The 22,610-nt window shown below is 38.4% G+C and overlaps 1 protein-coding gene across 1 annotated transcript; it reads left to right on the top strand.

The window, feature by feature from the left end:
* Nucleotides 1–596: 596 nt before the first annotated feature.
* On the top strand, nucleotides 597–21,667 carry LOC309690438 (protein mono-ADP-ribosyltransferase PARP14-like). The gene is made up of 14 exons (XM_082507470.1): nucleotides 597–816; nucleotides 960–1,060; nucleotides 1,531–1,561; nucleotides 2,021–4,230; nucleotides 5,043–5,270; nucleotides 5,410–5,631; nucleotides 9,674–9,734; nucleotides 9,946–10,095; nucleotides 10,305–10,367; nucleotides 10,597–10,773; nucleotides 18,147–18,377; nucleotides 18,463–18,761; nucleotides 19,041–19,215; nucleotides 21,382–21,667. Exons 1-14 carry the CDS (start codon nucleotides 651–653, stop codon nucleotides 21,663–21,665), a joined length of 4,398 nt encoding a protein of 1,465 aa, XP_082363596.1. The 5' UTR covers nucleotides 597–650; the 3' UTR covers nucleotides 21,666–21,667.
* Nucleotides 21,668–22,610: the final 943 nt, after the last annotated feature.

Consider the following 22,610-nt stretch of genomic DNA (forward strand, 5'->3'; position numbering starts at 1 on the left):
GCTTTGTCTTAATTAACTTTGTTGTATGAAAGACTCAAACCGATTATGTTAACTGTGCATATTTTAAACCTCTATTGAAAAAAGGAAAAAGAAATGAAATGTTTGCCTTTTAGAGAAAGTCTAGTTGCGAATAAAAAAAGGGCAAATTTTAAAATTCAGTCAACATTTTTTTTTTTAAACTTCTCCCCATTTGAATTTGGCTTTTTACAATTTACAAACTCCGAGCACGTTGTCTTCAGGTTGTGGAAGCATATTTGTTGCAGTCGTTGTTGTTTAAGCCAGTTTCTCCTCATAAACATGCTGTATCGTGAATCTGCGATGTGTTTTTCTCAAAAGTTTGAATTTTTTTCTTTTCTTTTCTGTTTTCCCCCCGAAGTTTCTGTCTAGTAAAAGTAGTTTTTTTTTCCGTAAATGTACAAGTTTACTTATTTTTCTAATAATTCTGCATATATAGTAATAATAATAATGTTATAATATTACATATTAAAAGCATTTAATTTTAAATTGCATTTAAACCTGTCTAACACTGAGACTGAGTTTTTTTTAGTTTCCACCTGTGGGAGGATACCAGTCCTACATGTCTACATATACAAGTGAAGCAGAAAGTGAAAGAATTCATTCTTCTTTGTGAGTCTGTCTGCCCTCTAACAATGGCCAAGGCACACTCGTATCCTCTGCTCGTTGAATTTGAAGAAACCAACATACCCATATTAAAAATGAAGTTACTGCAGTACTTTTTTACTGTCGGTGGCAACTGTGAGATTGAGTATGAAAAGGGCAGCAAGACAGCGGTAGTGCACTTCAGGAGGCAGGAGGGTAAGTTTGGCTGCATAAAGTGGACTGATAATAACAATAATAATAATAATAATAACAATAATAATAATGATGATAATAATAGGTTCTACGCCTTATTATCAGTGGAGTTCTTTACTGCAGATTTTTATTCTCTTGTATCACAGATCAGAGGAATGTTCTGGCGAAAGAGTCTCATCAGATCAGTTTGGAAAAGCGTGTTTTGAAGCTGATGGTTCGTTTACCCACTGAAGAGAAATCTTCACAGGTATTATTTATAATAGGTTGGTATAATCAAGGGAGATCTACATACCAGTAAAATGTTCAAGAATAGTTTTGTATCCTCTTGTGAATATAAATATACTGATGTAAAATATAGTCATGTTACACTATTTGTGGGTGGAAGGGGTCGAACCTCCTCCCAAGACTTCAACTTTAGGATTAGTCGTGGTTTTGAGCGGTTTATCTGGTTCTGGAAGTCACGTGAGTTACCATGAACTCAAAGCTGTTCTCGCTGTTCTCTCTTCCTGCTGTATGAATATTGCAAAAAACAAATGAACAAACAAAAGAACTTGGAAAACATTACTGTGTGTCTTTTGTTTATTTTACACAAATGAATTATGATTAAAATATTTTTCCACTGTATTTCTTTTAAGACCAACACCCATTTATGGCACTGGTCATGCAAGATTTCAGTTTAATTAAAAAAAAATTTTATTTATTTTTTGTTCCACACAGGAATTCCCATTGGATAAAGACAACATGAAATGTAAGTACTGAATAAAAAAAAAACACCTCAGACGTATGCCATGCATGCTATATATGTAATGAAGGTATTTAGTTTAGTTTAGTTTTCTAGTATCTTTTTACATGCATGTGTTTGTCAAAAACTTCTAAAATCTATTATTTAAAGTGTTTTTTCTCTAAGTATGTCTGGGTATATAAAAAACATTCCTGCTGTGATTTTGTGAAGGATGACTGAGATTGACTCAGGGACTCACTCCTCAACTCAAATTGTCTGTCTAAAACATGAATTTGTCAGTTCTATTCAGTTGTTAACACCTCTCTTTTATCAGGTATGTGTTGTCTTTATTACACCAAAGTGTTGCCTGGCATCGCAGATGTTAGTCATAGCTGATGTATGCTGTTGAGCTGGATAAACAGAAAAACATGTCTTACATATCTACAATGTTTTACATGTTTGTCAAGGTATTTTTTTTTATTACAGCTGTTGAAAAGATAAAGGGGAAGGATTCCATCAAGAACGAAGAGGCCAGAGTTCATCGGTTTTCTGTTTTAGAAGTTGTTAGAAGGTCATTCTATGGCAAGCTATCACTAAAACTTCCTGTGGCCATCTCACAGCCCATTGACAGTGCTGTCCTGAGATACCTAGCTCAAAAAAAATCAGCAACAGAAGGCATTTGTAAAGAAATGGAAGAACATTTCTGCATCGTAAACCTCGGCCAAACCACTGTGACCTTGAGTCCTGTGTCTTCTTTACTAAAGCAACAGGATGCCAAAGCCATCATCAAAGAATGGACTGATACTGTGAAGGCAGCGTTTAAAAAATCTGAGTCAAAGTTCAAATCTGTGAAGTTCTGTCCAGATTCAGATGCATGGGAAGAGTCTGAGGAAAAGATCAGAGAGATGCTACTGAATGAAAATGTGATCGTAGTACCTGATAAAGACAGTGGTGCTTTATCAGTGGCTGGTCCTGTTAGTGATGTCAACAGACTGGAGAAATCTCTTTCTGAAACTATTAACAAGATCCACAGGGAGAAATCAAGTAAAACTGTAGAGATCAAAGTGTCACCATCAGTTTTCCATCTCCTGTGTGAACATGGGCTTATGCACAAACTTCTACTTCTGTATCCAGGATTGAAAATGTCATCAGAGAATCCTAATCTGAAAATAACTGGCTTAGGGGAAGAGATTAATGCAGCAATCAATGCTATATTTGATGCAGTACTTGCATTAAAACGACAAAATCTGGAAGTAGATAAATATGTGCTTGAACTGTTGAAGGATGAGCAACAAGAGGAGCTTACAGGTGCTCTCCTCACATCTCATCAAATAAACGCAGCGTTTGAAATCAGTGGAAACAGGGTGCAGCTCCTTGCTGTTTCTTACAGAGATCTGTTGCGTGCTCAGGACCATCTAGGACAGCTGTTAACATCTCAGTATATTAATGTTGAAGACAGTAATGTCCTGAAGAAGCCAGAGTGGCAGCAGCTGGTCAGTCACTTAGAGCAGGCTAACAGTAAGAAATGCAGAACTCGAATCAACACAACTGCTCAACAAGTCGTGGTGTCAGGCTACAAGGATAGTGCCATAAAGGTTCAGCATCAGCTTGGTGTCTTCTTAACACAGAACGCTCACATAGAAGAAACTGTTGTGGTCAAAGCTAATGCTGTCGTTGAATACTTGAAACATTTCAACACATCTTGGATGGAGAAAGTGAAAGACAAGGTGAGAGTGTCCTACAGAAATGAGGCCATCTGTCTGAGTGGATCCAGAGTGAATGTGACACATTGCAAGACTGTGGTTGAAGGTGCCGTCTCTGCTGTAGTCTTTGACAGTCTGAATGTCTACAAGTCTGGAGTGAAGAAGCTCTTCCAGGAGAATGAAATGCTGTATGTTTCCTCAATCAAAAATATAACTGGTTGCCTGGTCCAACTGGTTGATAAGACAGGTAGTGGACAAGACAATTTGGTTCTTAAACAAGTACCAACACCTTTATACCAGCTTAGGACACATGACGGAGTGGAAATTGCTGTTTGCAAGGCAGATATGTGCAGCTATCCAGTGGATGCAGTTGTGAGTCCATGTAATCAAGACTTGAAACACAGTACTGGAATTGCAGCAGCACTTTTGAAGGCTGCTGGCTCTCAGTTACAAGATGAATTTCAAAGAACGATAAAATTAATGGGGAAATTGAATGCAGGAGACTTTTTTCTAACTGATGCAGGAGGGCAGCTTTGTTGCCAAAAAGTTATCCATGCCGTGGGACCCATGTATGAAAAAGATAAACCTCAAAAAGCTTTGGATCAGCTAACAAAAGTTGTTAAAGGAAGCTTAGAACTCGCTGAAGCCTGCAGATGCGTCTCAGTAGCTCTTCCATCTATTGGCAGAGGCCTGGGCTGTTTTCACCTCAAGCAGTGTGAACTCACCATTGTCAAAGCAGTGAAGGAGTATTGTGATGAGAAATGTGATAACATCCTGCAAAAGATCCATTTTGTGAACAATGATGACATTGCTGTTCAGGATATGGTGGCTGCTGTCAGGCAGGAGTTTGGAAACCTCAGTGTCACTCCTCCTCCCACAGCTCACAAGCCATCAGTTCTACACCCTACTGGATCTGACCTGAACTTGTATCATGTGCAGACAAACGAAGGACTGGACATCGTTCTTAAAAAGGGAAACATAGAGTTTTCCAAGGTAATTTTGATTTTTATTATACTTAATTCAGAGCATGTAGTTACCTTAGTAGTTGCCTACGGAGCCCCGCAGGGAACATGGGAGAAAAAAAAATTAAGACGGACTTTTGCAAGATCTCGCAAAACAAACTCGGGATCTCGCAAAACTCTCGCAAAAGTTGAATTCCAACAATGGCGGCAGCTACTTAGTTGTAATATTCAGAGGTGTGGACTCGAGTCATTAATTTTATGACTTTAGACTTGACTTGAAAAAAGGTTGTAAGACTGTGACTTGACTTGGACTTTTACACTAGTGACTTGGGACTTGGACTTGAACCTGTTTACTTGAAAAGACTTGATATTTTACCCAAATCTAAAATTTAACATACATATTATATAAAAAGTGTGGACCATTAATTCACTTTATTCATTCATTCATTCATTCTTACCACACTCCGTATGTATGTGAGCGTGAGCTGTAGCACAGCCAATCAAATTAACCAGATTTAAAAAAAACAAAAACAAAAACGCTCGAGCCAAAAATGCTCCCAAGAGTAATTTCCTTCGGCTACACAAACTACGAAGTAGTCAACAAAAAACGAAATGCAACATGCAAAACATGCAAGAAGAGAATTACAGACGGAGATGGAACAACTTCCAACTTTGTCCGACATTTGAAGTTGCATAAAGAACGGTAGGTGCTGCCTAAAATAAATTATCTATTTATTAGTGAAGGGGTTCACTGTTTCTTGTTTTATTATTTTTGTTTTCTTGTCTATAATAGTTATTTGCACTGCTGAACACACAACTGATAACTGTTTCATAAATTTTTAGACAGAGGTGATTGTGAATACTGTGCCTTCAAACCTTAATCTGAACAGAGGTGCAGTTTCAAAAGCCATCTTGCGTGCAGCTGGACCCAAACTTCAGCAGTCAATAAATGCACAGGGCGCTACTGGAAATGTTGGTGAGATCATTGTTACTGAAGGCTGCCAACTAAACAGCAAAGTTTTTCATGCAATTGCACCTCACTGGGATAATGGAAAAGGTACATCTGAACAGGTAATGTGTTTCATCATGTATAATACAAGTATATTTAAATCATCTTTACAGTCTAAAATTGATGACATGTATATTACTGTAATTAAATATCATTATCTTTGTTATTACTATTAAATAGTATTTATTTGTTACCATACAGTGTTTGCAAGGAATCTTTAAGGATTGTTTGGACATGGCAGAGAAGAATAATCTAACCTCCATATCCTTGCCAGCAATTGGCACTGGAGACCTGTGTTTCCCAACAGCTGTCGTAGCCTCTTTGATGTTGGATAAAATCTTAGAGTTTAGCAAAATGAGACGCCCCAAGCACCTGAAGAAGGTTGATATTGTACTTTACCCAGCTGATACACAGTGTATTCAGGTAAGAAAAGCTTGCACATTAGTGTCAGAGGTCAAGAGGTACCGGCCAGATATAGTTCGGCTGGAGTTGGCCAAGGTGAGAAGCAGCAGGCTGCTGGGGTGGGTATCATAGTATTCCCTCAGCTTGCTACCTGTACATTGGAGTTTTCCCCAGTGGACGGGTCGGGGAAGGGGTCCTGACTGTTGTCTGTGCCTATGTGCCAAATGCATGTGCTCAAACTATAGGAGGATCAGACTCCTCAGCCCCACAGGGAAAGTCTATGCCAGGGTGCTGGAAAGGAGAGTCTGTCCTTTTGTCGAACCTCAGACACAGGAAGAACAATGTGGTCTTCATCCCAGTCATGAAACGCTGGACCAGTTCTTTACCCTCTTGAAGATACTTCAGGGTGCATGAGAATTTGCTTAACCAGTCTACATCTACTTTGTGGACTTGGAGAAGGCATTTGACCGTGTCCATCTGAGTATTCTTTGGGAGGTGTTTCTAGAGCAGGGGGTTTCTAACCTGTTGCTACAGGCCATCCGCAAGAGCTGTCCTTTGTCACCCATTCTGTCAATACTTTTTATGGGCAGAATTTCTAGGCGTAGCCAAGTGGCAGACGGCTTCCACTTGGGCGTTCTAAGAATCTTGTCTCTGCTTTTTGCGGATGATGTGGTTCTATTGGCCTCATCAGGTGGTGGCCTCTAGTGCAGTAATGCAGTGTATTTTTTGCATACAAGTAATAGCTTTAGTGTTTTGTTTAAAAATTTTAGCATGAACTTGTACAAAATGCAGCAAGATATTAAAAAAAAAAACACTTTTATTGATTATAAAATAGACTATATTGGATTCATATCGGTATTGGCAGATATACAAATTTATGGTATCGGTATGGGACACAAAAAGTGGTATCGTAACATCTTTAGTTACTAGTATTCGTTTGGAAAGTACTTGGACTTTCCATATAATTATCTCTTCATTTCTTAGCAATGCTGCTTCCCTGCTGACTTATTCATAGTGCGACTTCTTGTAGTGACATTGCATGCTTTAATACATCTAAAACACAAGATGGTGCCAAGGTTTCTGTAATGCAAGTTTTCATTCAATATTTTTAGAATGACATAATATGCCAAAGCCTGATTGCATAGATTCAAAAAGGTCTTGGACAAATTCCAGAGATTCTACTGCATATTGACATGAAAGCATCACACAGTTGCTGCAGATTTATTAGCTGCTTATCCAAATTTCCTTTTCAAGTACATCCCAAGAGTGCTCTACTGGATTGAGTTCTGATGACTGTGGAGGCCATTGGTACAATGTGTCTTTCCAGTCTCCTGTTGTCCAATGTTGGTGAGCCTGTGTGAACTGTAGTCTCAGTTTCCTGTTCTTAGCTGACAGGTGTGGTCCCCACTGTAGTCTCTCCGTTGCTGTACCTCATCTACTTCAAGTTCAGATGCATTGTGCTTTCATAGATGTTTTTCTGCATACCTTGTTTGCAACGAGTGGTTACTGTTGACTTCCTATCAGCTCAAAGTAGTCTTGCTACTGACTTCTGATATCAACAAGGTATTTTTTTTTAACAGAAAACAGCTCCTCACTGTATATTTTCTCTTTTTCTGACCACTATTTGTCAAACCAAGAGATGGCTATGTGGGAAAAATCACACTAAATTTGAAGTTTCTGAAACATGAAAACAAGAATCCATCCTGCCTTTTATCATCGGTTCAGGCAGCTGCTGGTGATGTAATGATACTGGGGGATATTTTCTTCATTGAGCCCCTTAATACCAAGCAAGTGTAGACCCTAAAGCTGGCAGGCCTAAATGATTTTAAACGAAAATCCAAGACAAATCCTCAATAAAACTGTCCTAAAAACCTCAATCAGAATGTTCCTTATGCAACCCTGTCATTATTAAAAAAGACTCTTAGCTCAAGATTTGCTTCACCAAAATCTGATGCAAAGGAGCTCAAATGATTTGGACCAGAAGGTTCGGCTACGTAAAGAAGAAGTGAATGAGACTCAGACAGCTTTGAATTTTGAAAATGCCGGCTTATATATTTTTCCTCATTAAAAGAAAAGAAAGAAAAGAAAATTAATAACAAACAAACAATAAAATATTTCAAATAAAAGTTTCTCTTTTTGGTATCAATGTTTCTCTCAGTGACAACCTGAGCACAATCACAGCAGTCACCTTAAAAAAATCTTACCTGGGTGCACCCCTGCTAAATGTACAATTCAGGTTTCCAATTCAAAATGAAATACAATTTCAATGACAAAAGTCCAAATGACAACATTCATCTGACATTGCGTAGACTTTGTTAGCTGACTGCAACAAAACCCCTAAATTGGAGGAACAAGTCCAACTTGCCCACACCAAATCCAGTTCCTGTGTGTCGAGATGTCACAGTTCACAATCTGTTAGCGCATAAAAGTACTGTTGTAACATAGTAACTGTTGTTTACAATTAAATTAGGCAGTAAAATGTGTAATAATAATTGCACTGGTTTCAAATGCTTCTTCTGTAGTTTAAGTATTTACAATTTCAATAACATTCTGAATATAACACAGAACTGTAGGGCATTGCCTCAAGTTTTTTTCTAGCAAACCTTGTAAATGATTTCTTCTGTAAATGCTAGAAACCTTTTACTCACAGCGAACTCATAAAAAGTGCAAATAAACAATGAACATGTAAAGTAATTTGCTCACCGATCTCAGAAGAGGACAGTGCAGGAGCGCGAAATGGCGCCTTCTCTGACTTTCTACAACCAAACAATGTGAAGAGAATGGTAAATGGCCTGTATTTATATAGCGCTTTTACTAGTCCCTAAGGACCCCAAAGCGCTTTACACGTCCAGTCATCCACACATTCACACACTGGTGATGGCAGCTACATTGTAGCCACAGCCACCCTGGGGCGCACTGACAGAGGCGAGGCTGCTGGACACTAGCGCCACCGGGCCCTCTGACCACCACCAGTAGGCAACGGGTGAAGTGTCTTGCCCAAGGACACAACGACCGAGACTGTCCAAGCCGGGGCTCGAACCGGCAACCTTCCGATTACAAGGCGAACTCTTAACTCTTGAGCCACGATCGCCCTGAATGTATGCATTACCCGATGCAGAATGTGAACTAGTTACTTGTTTTGAACTTAACACATTGTTTTAGCACTACATATGCATAAAAGCATTTTTAGCATAAGTAGTGGGTGATAACTCTTCATTCTTTATCATTTCTGTACTTTTTTTCAGTGAATCTCTGTCTCTTTTTTCCCTGCTAGTGCATTCAGAGCTCATGCCGTATCTGCGAGAAAAGCCTGTGCTCTCTCAGACAGGCGGGACAATGTGCCACTTTAGCCCACTGGCTAAAAGCAACCCATGTGTGCTTCAGAACAGTTAACCCTTTAACTGCTGCACATATAGTTTATTAACGCTTTTTAAAGCGTTATTTTTTAAAGCTCACGTGCTCTCAGACTGGTTTCTTGAACATGACAATGAGTTCACTGTACTCAGGTAGCCTCCAGAGTCACCACATAAAATCCATTGGAGCAACTTTAGGATGTAGTAGATTGTACCTAATAAAGTGGCAGTGTAGATTTTGAATTAAAAAAAAATACTGCATTCATAAAGTGAAGACATTGCTTACCATGCCTTAAACTTGGATTCTGATCAAGAACATGGGAGGCATCTGGCTGCAAAAAAAGACCAGCTGCATAGAAGTCTATGGTAAAACAGCCTTTAAATCTCAATCAAAGACTCTCAGCCCTTTAAATGAATAGCAATTAAGATAATTTTTTAACCATGCTATTAACTTGCTTTAACCATGCATGTTTGGGTCTATTGCATAATTAGGCATTTTGACATAGAGTCTTTGGAGAAAGACTCATAGCATGGAGATGAACTCTACAGCTGGCCTTAAGTGGCCTTTTAGGAAATGGAATGGCTCTTCTTTGTGAACTTTGTTTTTAAACTTTACAGGTTGCTACTTCATTTATTGCATTGCTTAACTTCTGTTTTGGTTTAAATATTAGTGTTTTTTTCAGTTGAAGTAGATTGTTTTGTTTTTGCAGGCTTTCACTGATGAATTTAAGAAGTTTCCCAGTGCCTCAGGTGATTCAAGTTCTACAAAAGGTCAAGACACATAATATTGCATTTTTTTTTTATCAAAACCTGTACATTTTCAAAAAGCTTATAATAAATAGTCTTTTTGCTACTCAGCTAACAAATAGTTTTACCAACATTAAATCATATACGTTTGAAGTGAAAAGTGTATTTATTTATTTATCCATTAATTTAATTTGTTGGCTTTAGTTGTTCATGTTTTTTCAACTGTTCACGCCAGGACGCCCCTTCTCTAAGCTCACCTCGACCTCAGATATGCATGAGACTAAAATGGGAAATGTGACTATACAGGTAGTCACAGGAGACATAACCAGGGAGACAACTGATATCATTGTCAACTCTTCCAATGAAAGCTTTTCCCTTAAGTCAGGTAAATTATAGAAAAAAGTGGAATACTACACTTTTGAAAAATATTTATAGATAATTCTCTCCCCACTACTGCACAGTGGACATAGCAGCCAAAAGAAGAATCAAGCATCTTATTAAATTAAGTTTTAAATTACACAAAAGATGAATCCACCTACAGTAATCGTTATCTTTAATTTTTATTTATGCGTATACTTTTTTCACTTGATCCAGGAGTCTCTAAAGCTATTCTAGATGCAGCTGGTAAGGCTGTTGAAGTGGAATGCCATAACTTTGGTAAGAAATCACTTTAACTTTTAGATTTTATGACACTGTAACACAGAGTAGACTCAACCTACAGTATAACAGTTTTTGTTTTTTAACAATAAAAATGAAGCTGACTTAATATAAAGCCCAATTTTGCAGTCATAATCTAAAATTGTCAATAAAGGAAATATGGCCTAACTAAGCATTCTCATGGTCATTAAGGGTAAAAGACATAAAGATCCACTATCTCCACATTTAGGTGCCAAGTCCAATCCAGGCATGATAATGACTCAGCCAGGTAACCTAAAGTGTAAGAAGATCCTTCACGTGGTTGGAGATTCTGACCCAGTAAAAATCAACAAGATTGTGAAAGATGCACTTCAGATGTGTGTGAAAAGCTCCTACACCTCTGTATCATTTCCTGCAATTGGCACAGGTGAGATTTGTTCATGTATGTCAGAAGTTCATGATATGGAAAATCTACGTACCATACTATATTAAGCCCATGCCAGAGACTTGTTTTATGAAACAGGTTATGTTTCAGATTAGAGATCAATAGATATGAAATCACCACCTACTGACCAATCAATTCTCTGCACAATAGCGATTTAAACAATTACTTTATAAGTATTAATGCGTGATCCTAAAACTGGCCATGAATCTGCACTAGTTAACTTTATGTCAAATTTGCACACAGTCTAATCCCAAGCTAGACTGGATTCGACAGTCAAAGCTTTAAACACCAACACCATATGTAGCTGAAGTAACTTCTGAACTGAAAAACTATTATCATCAGAAGCTATTGTTGTGGACAAACAGTATTTTTTACACAGGAGGCAAACTTTTTACTGGCAGGTGAGGTCACAGGTGAGTTAAACAACTCCTTGGTAGCAGGGCCCCTTTTTTATTAAGCTTTTAATCACTTTTCATTTTCACCAACGTCACTCTATTGTCATGGAACTTCCCTGAGTTATTCCTAACTTCAAGCTTTAAGTATGTTTAATCTCGCATTTATGTCATGTATTCACATTCATGAATGTAAGCATGTTCTTCGTTGCATTTATGTTATATGTTCATAGTAACATTGAATGTAAGCTGCTTCTTCATTGCATATGTATTTTATAATCAGGTTTAATTCATGCCTCTTTGCACTGAGCTGTGGATTCAAACTGTCTCACTTTGGCTTCTCTCCAACAATAATCTCACATGTAACAATTTGTGTATGTGTGTTTTCTATTCATTAATGTAATTGTTAGTTAATTTCTCTCTTTAGCTCTTTTCTTTTAATCATTATTTTTACCTTTTTTTCTTTCTTTTTTTTTAACCTCATTGTTGTGATGTGGTGAACATTTCTAAACCTTCATGAGTTCAGCTTTCAATCCAATTTTCCTATATGCATTCACTATATCACAGTCAGGTTCACCTCTCACTGTTCTCACATTTTCTTGTGGGGCCTCGCAGATCAACACAGGCCCAAATCAGCTGTTTCTTCTCTCCATTGCTTCTCTCTTGATCTTTTCAGTCTTTTCTCCCAGCATGGCAAATATGAAACTCGGTGTCCGGTGCTGTCCAGTACTTTCACATCATCATCTCACTGTTCTTACCAGCCTGTAATTCACAGTGCATGTTGCATCACGTGCTTTCTTACGTGCTGCTGCTGGAGTCGTCAGTGTTATAGTTCAGTTACACTGTCTTTTTGCCTGCTGTTAGTTCTTCAAGTACACGATGTTCTGTCTCTCTTCTGTCTTAATCAGGAGATTGACTATCCTTTAAGCTCCTTCTCAGGATAAGGAGAGAATGAGAGGTGAAGCTGTCAAATTTTAAGCCAAAGCCTGGCCTGTTTTCCTCCCAATTCTGTTAATCTATCATTTTGTCGCTGTACTCGTGTTTCCAGGTTGAGAGAAGTCCACCTGTATTAACACACTAAAACACTTAATTAATATAATTTTATTACTTTTTCTTAAGACATTTCTTCCTAAGTCTCTCTCTCTCTGGTCCCACATTATCTGATGCCCAGGTCCCACCCTATAATCAATGTGGGAATAAAATTCCCTGACCAAATGTCCTAATCTAATCTCTTTTCTTGGCTGACGTAACAGTCACATACCACACCAACTTCAAACATACGTCACAACAACTTTTAACTTCACCCTAAAATTAATCACAGTAAATTTTGTCAAATATCCCCAAACTTTAATTTATTTCTAATTACCCAAAATTATCATGGACATGTCACCTGAAATCTACTTAACAGATTTTATAATTTAGTTTAATTTCCACTACTGAGCCAATTTAACGGTAACAATCATCAATTCGGCAGACAACTAATTTAGAATTCATCCAATGTGCACAATTTTCAACAAGCTTGTGCGCTTACCTTTAATCTTTTAGACCAGTCTATTGTCCACCTCATATCAGATTGTACCTTAAGGTCCAAATTAGTCCCCTCAGCCGCAAAAGAATCCAGGTCACTGGCACCAAGTATTAAATCCCAGTTCTTTGTATTCTTGAACGGCCAAGAAAGACACAGGGCTCAAAGTGGTCAAACTCAAAAAATGATTTTTAATTTTACATATCCCGGGATATGGAGACTAAGCACACACAGAAACGCCTGCTCACAACAGCCAGTCTCAAGCAGTACAGGAAGCCAGGTTATTTATATATGCGTCACACACTTTAAGTTTCGATCAAACACCCTATGTAGTTTCACTTTCTGCTGCAGTTACCATCCTTCTGCAAAAGCATGTTGTTTCCTGTCAGCCTGCAACCTAGTTTTACACTGAAGTCTGGGCCTCTCATAAAACACACTAATCAGCATTTAGATTATATATTTTATTTCTTAACAGCCCCTAGGGTGGACGAGTTTCACCCACAGTTCCTGAAGGATGCTGTAGGGCTGTCTTGGTTGACATCAGTGATGGGAATAACGGCATTACAAGTAACGACATTACTAACGGCGTTACTTTTTTCAGTAATGAGTAATCTAACTAATTACTATTCCTATCGTTACAACACCGTCACCGTTACTAACAAGTAAATGCAGTGCGGTCACGTTACTATTTTTCAACAAACAGGCGGTTGAAGCCGTCTTCAGCTTACCGCACCTTATATCAGTTGCACAGAAGTAGCTGTAAGTAATCTGGGCGCTACAGCTTTAAGTAGCTGCGCGTGCTCCTGCGGACAGCAATCACTTTCTGGAAGACGATCACTTTTTGACACCTGGAGCTAAGGGGCCAAACAATCGCATGAGTGCTGCTGTTTGACTGAGGAAGAATAAAGTAGTCGTGGTAAGCCAATCACATGACCACTCTCTGCAAGTACCCTCTGCTTATAACCAAAAAATAAAAAAATAAAACAAAAAACTCCCCTCTCGTGTTGGTGGAAAAATGTACCATGTCTACCAATCAAAAAATGATATGGCAACATGACATTTGGTTGTTTAGGAAGAGGGGGTTGGTGCTCAAAGTTAAAAAGGGGCACATTGAACCAGGCTGAAAAACAACACCCACTCGTCAAGCAATATGGGGTTGCATCATACTATATCACTGTTGTGAGGTGGCGACAAGGCAAAGCAAATGTAGCCTTGAGCAATAAGGGGGAACAGAAAAGCACTATAAAAGAATCAGTTCATTCACTGTCTGTCATGTTTTGTCATGTTACCTTTGCACTATTATGTTCTGGCACAGACAAGACTTGTATTATGAGTATGAGTCTGTGGTCTGGGAGAGAGTCCTGTAACTCTGTCTGCAAAATACAGTATATAATGACCAATGTTTGGCAATTGATTATATAGTTACTTCTTCAAAAAAGTTACTGAGTTTTGCAAACAACAAAGTTTTTTGCAGCTGTTTACTTAAAAATGCTGCCAAGGCATTTTTTTAAACAAAGATTTCAAAATATTTACAGAACAATCAGCTGTTCTGCATCAAATTTGATCCTACACAAATTATTTGTGCCACTCCAAATAAAAATTTTTGTCCACTATGAGATAAAGGAGAACAACAGCCTGATACCTGCAGGTGTGACAACAGGAGATGTGTCACTCCTGTAACACCTGTAATATTCAGCAGTCGCCTCATTGTTCTGACACACACAACAAAACGATTGACTACACTACACACTAACTACACAAGATGACACACTAACCTTAGACTCCAAACACGCTAAATGTTGCAAATCTCTCACATCTCAAAATACCGCCATCACTCCTAAAACTTCCCTCCTCCCTAAACAACCAAATGTCATTTTGCCATATCATTTTTTGATTGGTCGACATGGTACATTTTTCCACCAATAGGAAAGGCTGGGGTGGGGGTTTTGGTTTTGCTCACAGGTGGAGAGCGCTTTCGAGCGTTATCCTTATAAAATGCAGTTTTTACCATTTCTTCCACAGTAAATATAAACAACGACAGTATTCAGGAAGAAAACCAAACATTGCAGATATTTTTATCATAACTCTGGTTTTACGTGGCCGATCAACACAATTTAAAAACTGGTATAAAGTCCACACTTTTTCCGTCAATTGTTCCGTCTGTCCTGCTCACATCTCCAATGGTTGTACAGGTTGTCATTAACGTTAGCTGTGTATATACGAATGTGAATCGCGTGATTGGCTGGACTATGGGATAAGGTGGCATCGTTCTAATCCCATACTGGAGCAGCCAGTCACTTACTAACACTGCAAAACAGAATTGTTAACGTATTTACTTTAATTTCAATTCAGGTTAGATTCTTTTGGTTTTTTTGTGCGCAGAGACCATGGCAGCAGTGGGCAATTGCACACACGCGCAGCTTAGAGGGAACATTGGCCAGGGGTAATCCACACATGGGCTAGCACAGGACCACCAGTGTGTCTGCAACTGGCCGTGTGATGGCGCATGTGTGGGCCACCTCTGACAAACCAGATCTGGGCCACAAAATGGCCAACATTCTTTGTGGTATGTGGGCCATGTGTAAGCACATTATGTGGGCCAGATCCAGGCCATACCAATTTTGCTATGTGGGACTATGGCCACAAGTTTCCATCATGGTGCTGATCCAAATCCTTCCCTTATTATTTATTACTAGGGCTACAATAATAAAGCAATGAGGGGGGGAAAGAGTAATAAATATGAAGTAATGTATTTATGATGGTTTCATTTGTTTCACTATCCACTCTGTAGGGAGAAAGCTCATTAAATTTTTAAACTGTAGAGATTCAATAATTTTACCGCTGTAAAATCAGCATTTATAGATTTGAAAATATAAATCTAATATAATCTGTTTCTTAATGTATGTTCTTTAAAATAGAGTGTGTGTTTAAATATCATAATTATAATAATACGCAATTATGTAGACATGCATATTAGAAAGTTTAGTGAAATATAAGTTCTCCAGAAAGGCAGGAAAAGCCCTGTAACTTACTCTGCCTCTCTTCCATCTCATCTTATCAATCACTCTCCACTTGCTGTCCATCTGAGAACAAGACACAATTTGCTATTTCATTAATCTAATATTTAATTATCCATAATTAAAAACTCTCACACCTAATCCATAATAAAGTAATGACAGAAAATGTTAAACATCCTCACAAGGCATGTCTGGACTGTATTAAATTATGAGTAATAATTTAAAAAAAAAAAAAAAAAAATCCCACACACCCACACGCAGCTTTTGTGTTTCATCCTTCGTCTCCCCAGTCTGACGTGTGTTCCCATATTTGTCCCTGTCTTCTGTCCTAGTGTCAAGCTGGCATGTCCTTGTCTGTCTCAGTGGTTGTGTTACTTCCCGATTTCTTTTGACAGCCCCTTGTCTTGCGTGTTATGTCTAGTTTTGGAAGGGTTCTGCATTTGGGTCCTCTCTGCCTGTCACACAAGACCTCCAAGACAGGTGACCTGTTCATGACCAAAAAAAAAAAAAAAAAAAAAAAAAAAAAAAAAACCCACACAACAACAACAAAAACACTATGTGCTGCAGCTATATGGGTGGATTTTTTGTTGTCTTCAGCAGAAATTCTGCTGAAATTTATTCTTGATATGTATTCTTTTTTTTTAAAAAAAAAAAAATCCCTTGGCAAGTTAAAAGGTTTTGCAGTGTGTTCAGATTCACAAAAAATTACCATTTGTTATTGTTTGAATTTGAAACCATTTATGCGTTGCCCCCTCTTGAATAATGAATCCGTACAAAACTCAAAACACTGTGACATCACCTAATTGAAGTTTGTCTAGTCTGAAAAAGAAAGTCCCCCATGCCTATTGCAGGATTTTTATTGTTATCCAATATGAGCATACATCTAGATGTAACGCAAAGTTATTTAAGGGCTAGTTTTATTGCAATGGGTGAGTTTACTGACTGACGCGTAGGAGAAATAGTTCTTTATGGAGCCTAGATGGTGTGAATGACGAGACCAGAGACTGCAATATCTTGTTCAGGAAATGTACAATGAATAAATGGGGAAAAGGGGAAATGGAACAAAATAATTAATACAACACACAACATAAATAAATGCCCACAATTAATAAATTAATGCTGTGATTTTCTGTGCAAGAGTCCTTTTTCAAAGAATTCCTCCTTAGGGTCCAGCTTCATGTAATGGGGAAATATGTCCATAATCCAAAGACTGCAAAGGGGGGGGGGGGGGGGGAGAGAGAATGGTCCTACCGGCTCGCCACTTCGATATGAAGAAGAAGATCAATTCAAAGGTGATAAGTAAATAAAAGTGTTCAAAAACAGCAGTTTTTGAACCGGAGTTCTGCTCGTGGTGGGAACGCCGCCGAACAAAGTCCTTTTTTAATCGCGGAAACGACCGACTCATTACTGACAACTAACAGGTTGTTTTTGGTAGATGTTAAAGACACTTACCGCTGAGGTGATACAATTTTATAGGCGAATTGAGGGGAGAAAACGCTTTGTTTTCCAACGCCGTTCTAAATGCCATAAGCTTACAGCCATAGCAGGAATGGAACCCGGAAGTATCCCCCCCACAGCCGGTTTTCATACATGCCGCGACGTGGAAGGAGCAAATCAGGAGAGGGGCCTCAAATCAGCTGACGTGGGTCATGTAACAGTGCGTAGTTGATATGGGTTACATAGAACCATTTCCAATTGTGACTAATTGGATAAAGCCCAATAGCACATCATGCTGCAGAGTGTTTCAAAACAAAATCTATTAAAATGATGATTGGAACTCTGTCCAACACAAAGCCAGTCAGAGAAAAGAAAGCCTTTAATGAAAGACGAATTCATTGTCGGTCTCTGGTTTTGACACCTTCTCAGATGTATCAGAATCAGAGAGACTTTATTTATCCCCAAGGGACAATTAAGATACAACAGAGCAGCATGACGTTGAAGATAAGGACAGGGCATAAACAGGCAACAAGAATGAGATAATAAATACACAGAATATACAGTATATACACAGTTTTAAAATCACACAGTTTTAAAATTAAAGTGACTGAATATGTGAATAAGTAAAGTAAGTGAATAAAGTGTCAGCAGTATAAAAGAAGAGTATAGAGTATTTTATGTTTATAGTGTGGGAAAACACACAAAAAAACAGTACAAGTAAGTTCATGTTTTAGTAAACTTTTTAGATAAGCTAATATAAACTCTCTAAAAACTTCTACTGTAAAAATAATAGTCTGAAAACTTCTTAGAAAAGAAACCTGCTGGCCTATACACCTGATTATCAGACTGCATAACTAAATTTCCTTTCATGTAACTTGAATCAACCTAAAGAAGGGCTTTAGAAAGTTTACTGACACATATTTAGCATGTACCTTTAACAAATCAATCCTTCAAATTATAATAATAGTATTATAATATTTTTAGGTCAAGGTAATGCACAAGGAAGACTGGTGGCAGATGCCATGTTGGATGCAGTGATTGATGCGTTGAGGCAAAATACCTCCAGTCCCCTGACCATAATCCGCATAGTTATTTTCCAGAAAGCTATGCTAAAAGACTTCCACAGCAGCCTGGAACAGAGAGCAGCTACTGATCGCAAGCCGCCTAAGGATAAACGAAAGGGGACCTGGGCAGGCATTGGCTCCAAATTCAAAGGTAAAAATATGTAGAAGAAAAATCCAGTACTGTTCTGCTGTCTCCAATCAGTGCTGAACGTCTAATGTTTTTGAATTTCCTTCAGCAATGCTTACTGGTGAAAATACTGAAAACCCAAAGAAAGAGAAAGATTTAATTAATGAAGGTCAGAAAGTTGATGCCACTTGCTTCCACATTTGTGGCGACACTCCAGCTGATGTAGATTTAGCCAAGAAACTATTGAGCCAAAAACCCCAGACCATCAAAAATAAGGACATTCCTGAACACTGGCAGCACATGCCAGTCAAAACCACATGTCAGGCTTTTGTGGTAAACACCAAGACATCGGAATATGATGAAATCCTGAGGCTGTTCCAGGCGTCATGCAAACGAACTGTTAAAAAGGTAACATTATAAATATTGTCTTTTAATTTCTGAATGGAAATAGTGAATGGATCATCAATAGTTGATAATGACTAATTATTTCCAGCTATATTCATGATTTAAATCTTTTTTTTTTTAAATGACTTCCATAGAAAAAGTTTTTGGATAATAAATTGTCCACAAAAGAATACTTGATACTGTAATTTACTCAAAATGTATTAATTGTATTTGAAATCTATTTTCGTGCATCATTATGTTAACTATATCAGACTACACAAAAGGCATTTTTCTTCTTCTCAGATTGAGCGGATCCAGAACCCTGGACTGTGGAAGCGTCTACAGATCAAGAAGCGTGACTTGGAGTTGAGAAATGGTCATCAGAATAACGAGAGACGCCTTTTCCACGGCACCTGCAACACAACTGTGCCAATTATCAATGACCGTGGCTTCAACAGGAGCCATTCAGGAAAGAATGGTGAGATATTATAGAGGACCCTTTTTTTGTTTGTTTGTTTTTAGTGAGTTGATGTCATAGCCTTGGCTATGTTAAATTTGGTCGTAACACTGAGAGATGCACAGTTGGCCAGAAAAGACACATTTTAAAAATAAGCTTTTGTCCAGATATAGAATGTAGAAAGGGAGGCAATGGTTTACTCAACTAATTAGTACAACTGGCAAAAGGGTCAGTAACATGAAAAGGTATAAAACATAATATCTTAGATAGGCAATGTTTCCCAGAAGTAAAAACGGGCATGGGTTCAACAGTCAGCAAACTGTTGAACACTTTCAGAAAAATATTAATCAATAAAAGTTTGAGAATACTTTGAATACGTCATTATTTACAGTACATAATATCATCAAAAGATTTAGAGAATCTGGAGAAATCTGTGTGCAAAAGCACAAGGCTGAAAATCAATTCTGAATATTGGGACTGCTAAATCAAAACCCTACATCGTTGGTGGCAGTGGGGGCATTAGTGTATGGAATCAACAGCTTCCACATTAAGAAAGGTACCACTATTGCAGAAAGATATATACAGTTTTCAGAGCAACATATAATCCTCATTCAAGACTCAGCCACAGTGGGGCACAATAATAATAATAATAATAATAATGGATTGGATTTATATAGCGCTTTTCAAGGCACCCAAAGCGCTTTACAATGCCACTATTCATTCACTCTCACATTCATACACAAGCCAGTGTACTCCTCATGACAGACCCAAGCATGGATAAATGGCGAGGTTTGTGTAAGAGAGGACATCCTGTGTAAAATCTTGGTCAAATCAAACATGCAATTAAAGATTGTGATTTTCGTATCACATCAGTTGAAGACTGGGTTAACAACAACCCAGTCAAAGACAAGAAAGAAGAGAGGTGCAATTTGTGTTAAGCAGCAGTATAAGGGAGCGAACTGTTTGATACTGTTTGAGGTGGAAGGGAAGCAAGACCATGACCTCTGGAGATGGATTCCACCTGTTCTACCATGGTATAGACAAGAAGCAAAACAGATTAGGTGCAATCTTGAATTAAGAGTATGTGAATATCATTAAGGTAGAATAAGGTAGAAGAGTGTGTCAGACAGGATCATATGTTTGAAGCTCAAATCAGAGAGGTAACATTAAATGTCAGTATCTATGACTCAAATGTCAGAAGAGAGAGAGGGATTCTGGAGTTAGTTGGATGAAGTGGTAGACTGCCGTGAGTGGGGAGAGAGTAGTGAATGTCAATGGGATTTCAGTTGTTACTTTCATTGCTATTCTCAATTTAAACGATTTGTACATTTTCTAAATCATGTTGTATTGTGAATAGAATATGAGTTTATGAGATTTGCAAATCACTCTATTTTGTTTTATTTACATTTTTTTATTGTCCCAGTATTTTTGGAATTGGGGTTTTAGTATTTGATTTCAGAGTGCTGTGACTACTATGAATAACAGAAAGTGTTACAGAATTTGTTTCATTGACTGTCACGGTCCGCTGTGACAGACCGTGTGGAGAGTGCGTGGAGGACTCAGGTGCAGACACGAGTGTCACGGGAGTAAACTTTAAACAAAAGCGAGCCTTTTATTGTGGCTGGTAACGCAAGAGAAACAAACAAGAATAAGGGCAGCTCAAAAGCAATAACTAAACAGAAACCTAAACTGGGAATGAACTAAGGTAAGGCTATGAATACAACAGACCGGGCATGGAAACATGGAGGGTGGGAACACAGACGAAGCGACGCAGACTACATGAAACACAGAGACTAAATACACATGAGGAATGATCAGGGGAAGTGGCCACACATGGGAACGCAGCTGACACACATGAACTTAACGACAGGACAGGAGGAGTGAGCTGAATACACAGACAGTGAATGCAGGCCTTCAAAGTAAAACAGGAAACATGAGACATGAACCGGGGAGACGTAGTACGGGGGGAGGTGACATAACTGACAGCATGAACTTGACAGTACAAGACACACAGACATAAACACACGAAGGGCAAGGGAGACGTAATGCAAGGGTGGTATATACAGATGGCTGGACTAACTTAATGAACCTAAACAATCAATAAACATCAAAATAGACTAAACACAAAACACTGGGTCGCACGACCCAGGACCATGACATTGACTTTCTGCTGTTGTTCATTTTCAGCTGCATTTTATGGTGATGGCACATACTTTGCTGTCAATGCTAGTTATTCTGCCAATGACACCTACTCCAAGCCAAATCAGAACGGGGAAAAGTTTATGTACGTCTGCCGAGTTCTGACTGGTGACTTCACTCTTGGACAACAAGGCATGATTGAACCACCAGCAAAAGGCACTGCCTCCACTGACCTGTACGACAGTGTTGTGGACAACCTGACCAATCCCACCATGTTTGTTGTCTTCCATGATGACCATGCTTATCCTGAATATTTGATTACATTTAAGTGAAGTAGATAAAAACTTCAGGAAAATGTTTTTTAGAACAGTCTGCAGCCTGATTTTACCAGCAGTGTTCTTGAAAATCATGTGAGGATAGATGCCTGTTTATATGACCATCAAAGGAACAAATTTGATCATCGGTGATATACATTTTTTCTGAACAGCATCTGTTCACTGATTTTATTAATTTTCTTTGAACAAATATAAATACCTTCCAATTACACACTGGTAAAAAGATGCTCTTGTGTTCAGTTCAGGGGTGTGATTGGGAGGAACAACCTCCAGAGCTGAAATTCTGCCTATAATTTTGATGAACAGAATTTCTAAGTATAGCCAGTTCGAGGAAGGCTTCCACTTAGGTAGTCTTAGAATTTAATCCCTGCTTTTTAGGATGATGTGATTCTGTTGGCTTCATCAGGTGGTGGCGTCCAGCTCACACAATTGACAGCCAGATGTGAAGCAGCAGGAATGAGAATAAGCACCTCCAAATCTGAGGCCATGGTCCTCAGCTAGAAAAGGGTGGAGTGCGCACTTTAGGTCAGGGATAAGTTACTGCAAGTGGAAGAGTTTAAGTAACTCAGGATACTAAGGCAGAGGGAGATCGAACTAAGATGTTTCCAGATTTCTTTCAATACTTTGTCATGTTAATATGTGTTTGAGTGTGTCTGTGTGTTTCTGTGGATAACTAATCAATTTTGATTTTATTTTCATCAAGAATAATAAATTCCTGTCTTCAACTCCAACTTTCAGTGGCTTTAAATTGATCATACACTGCTCAAAAAATTAAAGGAACACGTTTTAAGTATAGCACCAAGTCAGTAAAACTTCTGGGATAATGATCTGGTCAGTTATGTATCAGAGGAGGTTGTTAATCAGTTTGAGATGCTTTAGTGTTAATGAAATTAGCAACAGGTTCACTAGAGAGGCAGCAATGAGACAATCTCCAAAACATAC

The sequence above is a fragment of the Aulonocara stuartgranti genome, assembly GCF_965226115.1.
Source record: "Aulonocara stuartgranti genome assembly, chromosome: 16".
In the NCBI taxonomy this organism is placed as follows: Eukaryota; Metazoa; Chordata; class Actinopteri; order Cichliformes; family Cichlidae; genus Aulonocara; species Aulonocara stuartgranti.

What these genes read in the sequence shown, in the direction of transcription:
- LOC309690438 (XM_082507470.1), top strand. Translation starts at nt 651, where the DNA reads ATGGCCAAGGCACACTCGTATCCTCTGCTCGTTGAATTTGAAGAAACC. An exon ending in ATTTCCTGCAATTGGCACAG is followed by an intron (nt 10,774 to 18,146) that starts GTGAGATTTGTT and finishes TAATATTTTTAG; the next exon opens with GTCAAGGTAATGCACAAGGA. An exon ending in GCAAACGAACTGTTAAAAAG is followed by an intron (nt 18,762 to 19,040) that starts GTAACATTATAA and finishes TCTTCTTCTCAG; the next exon opens with ATTGAGCGGATCCAGAACCC.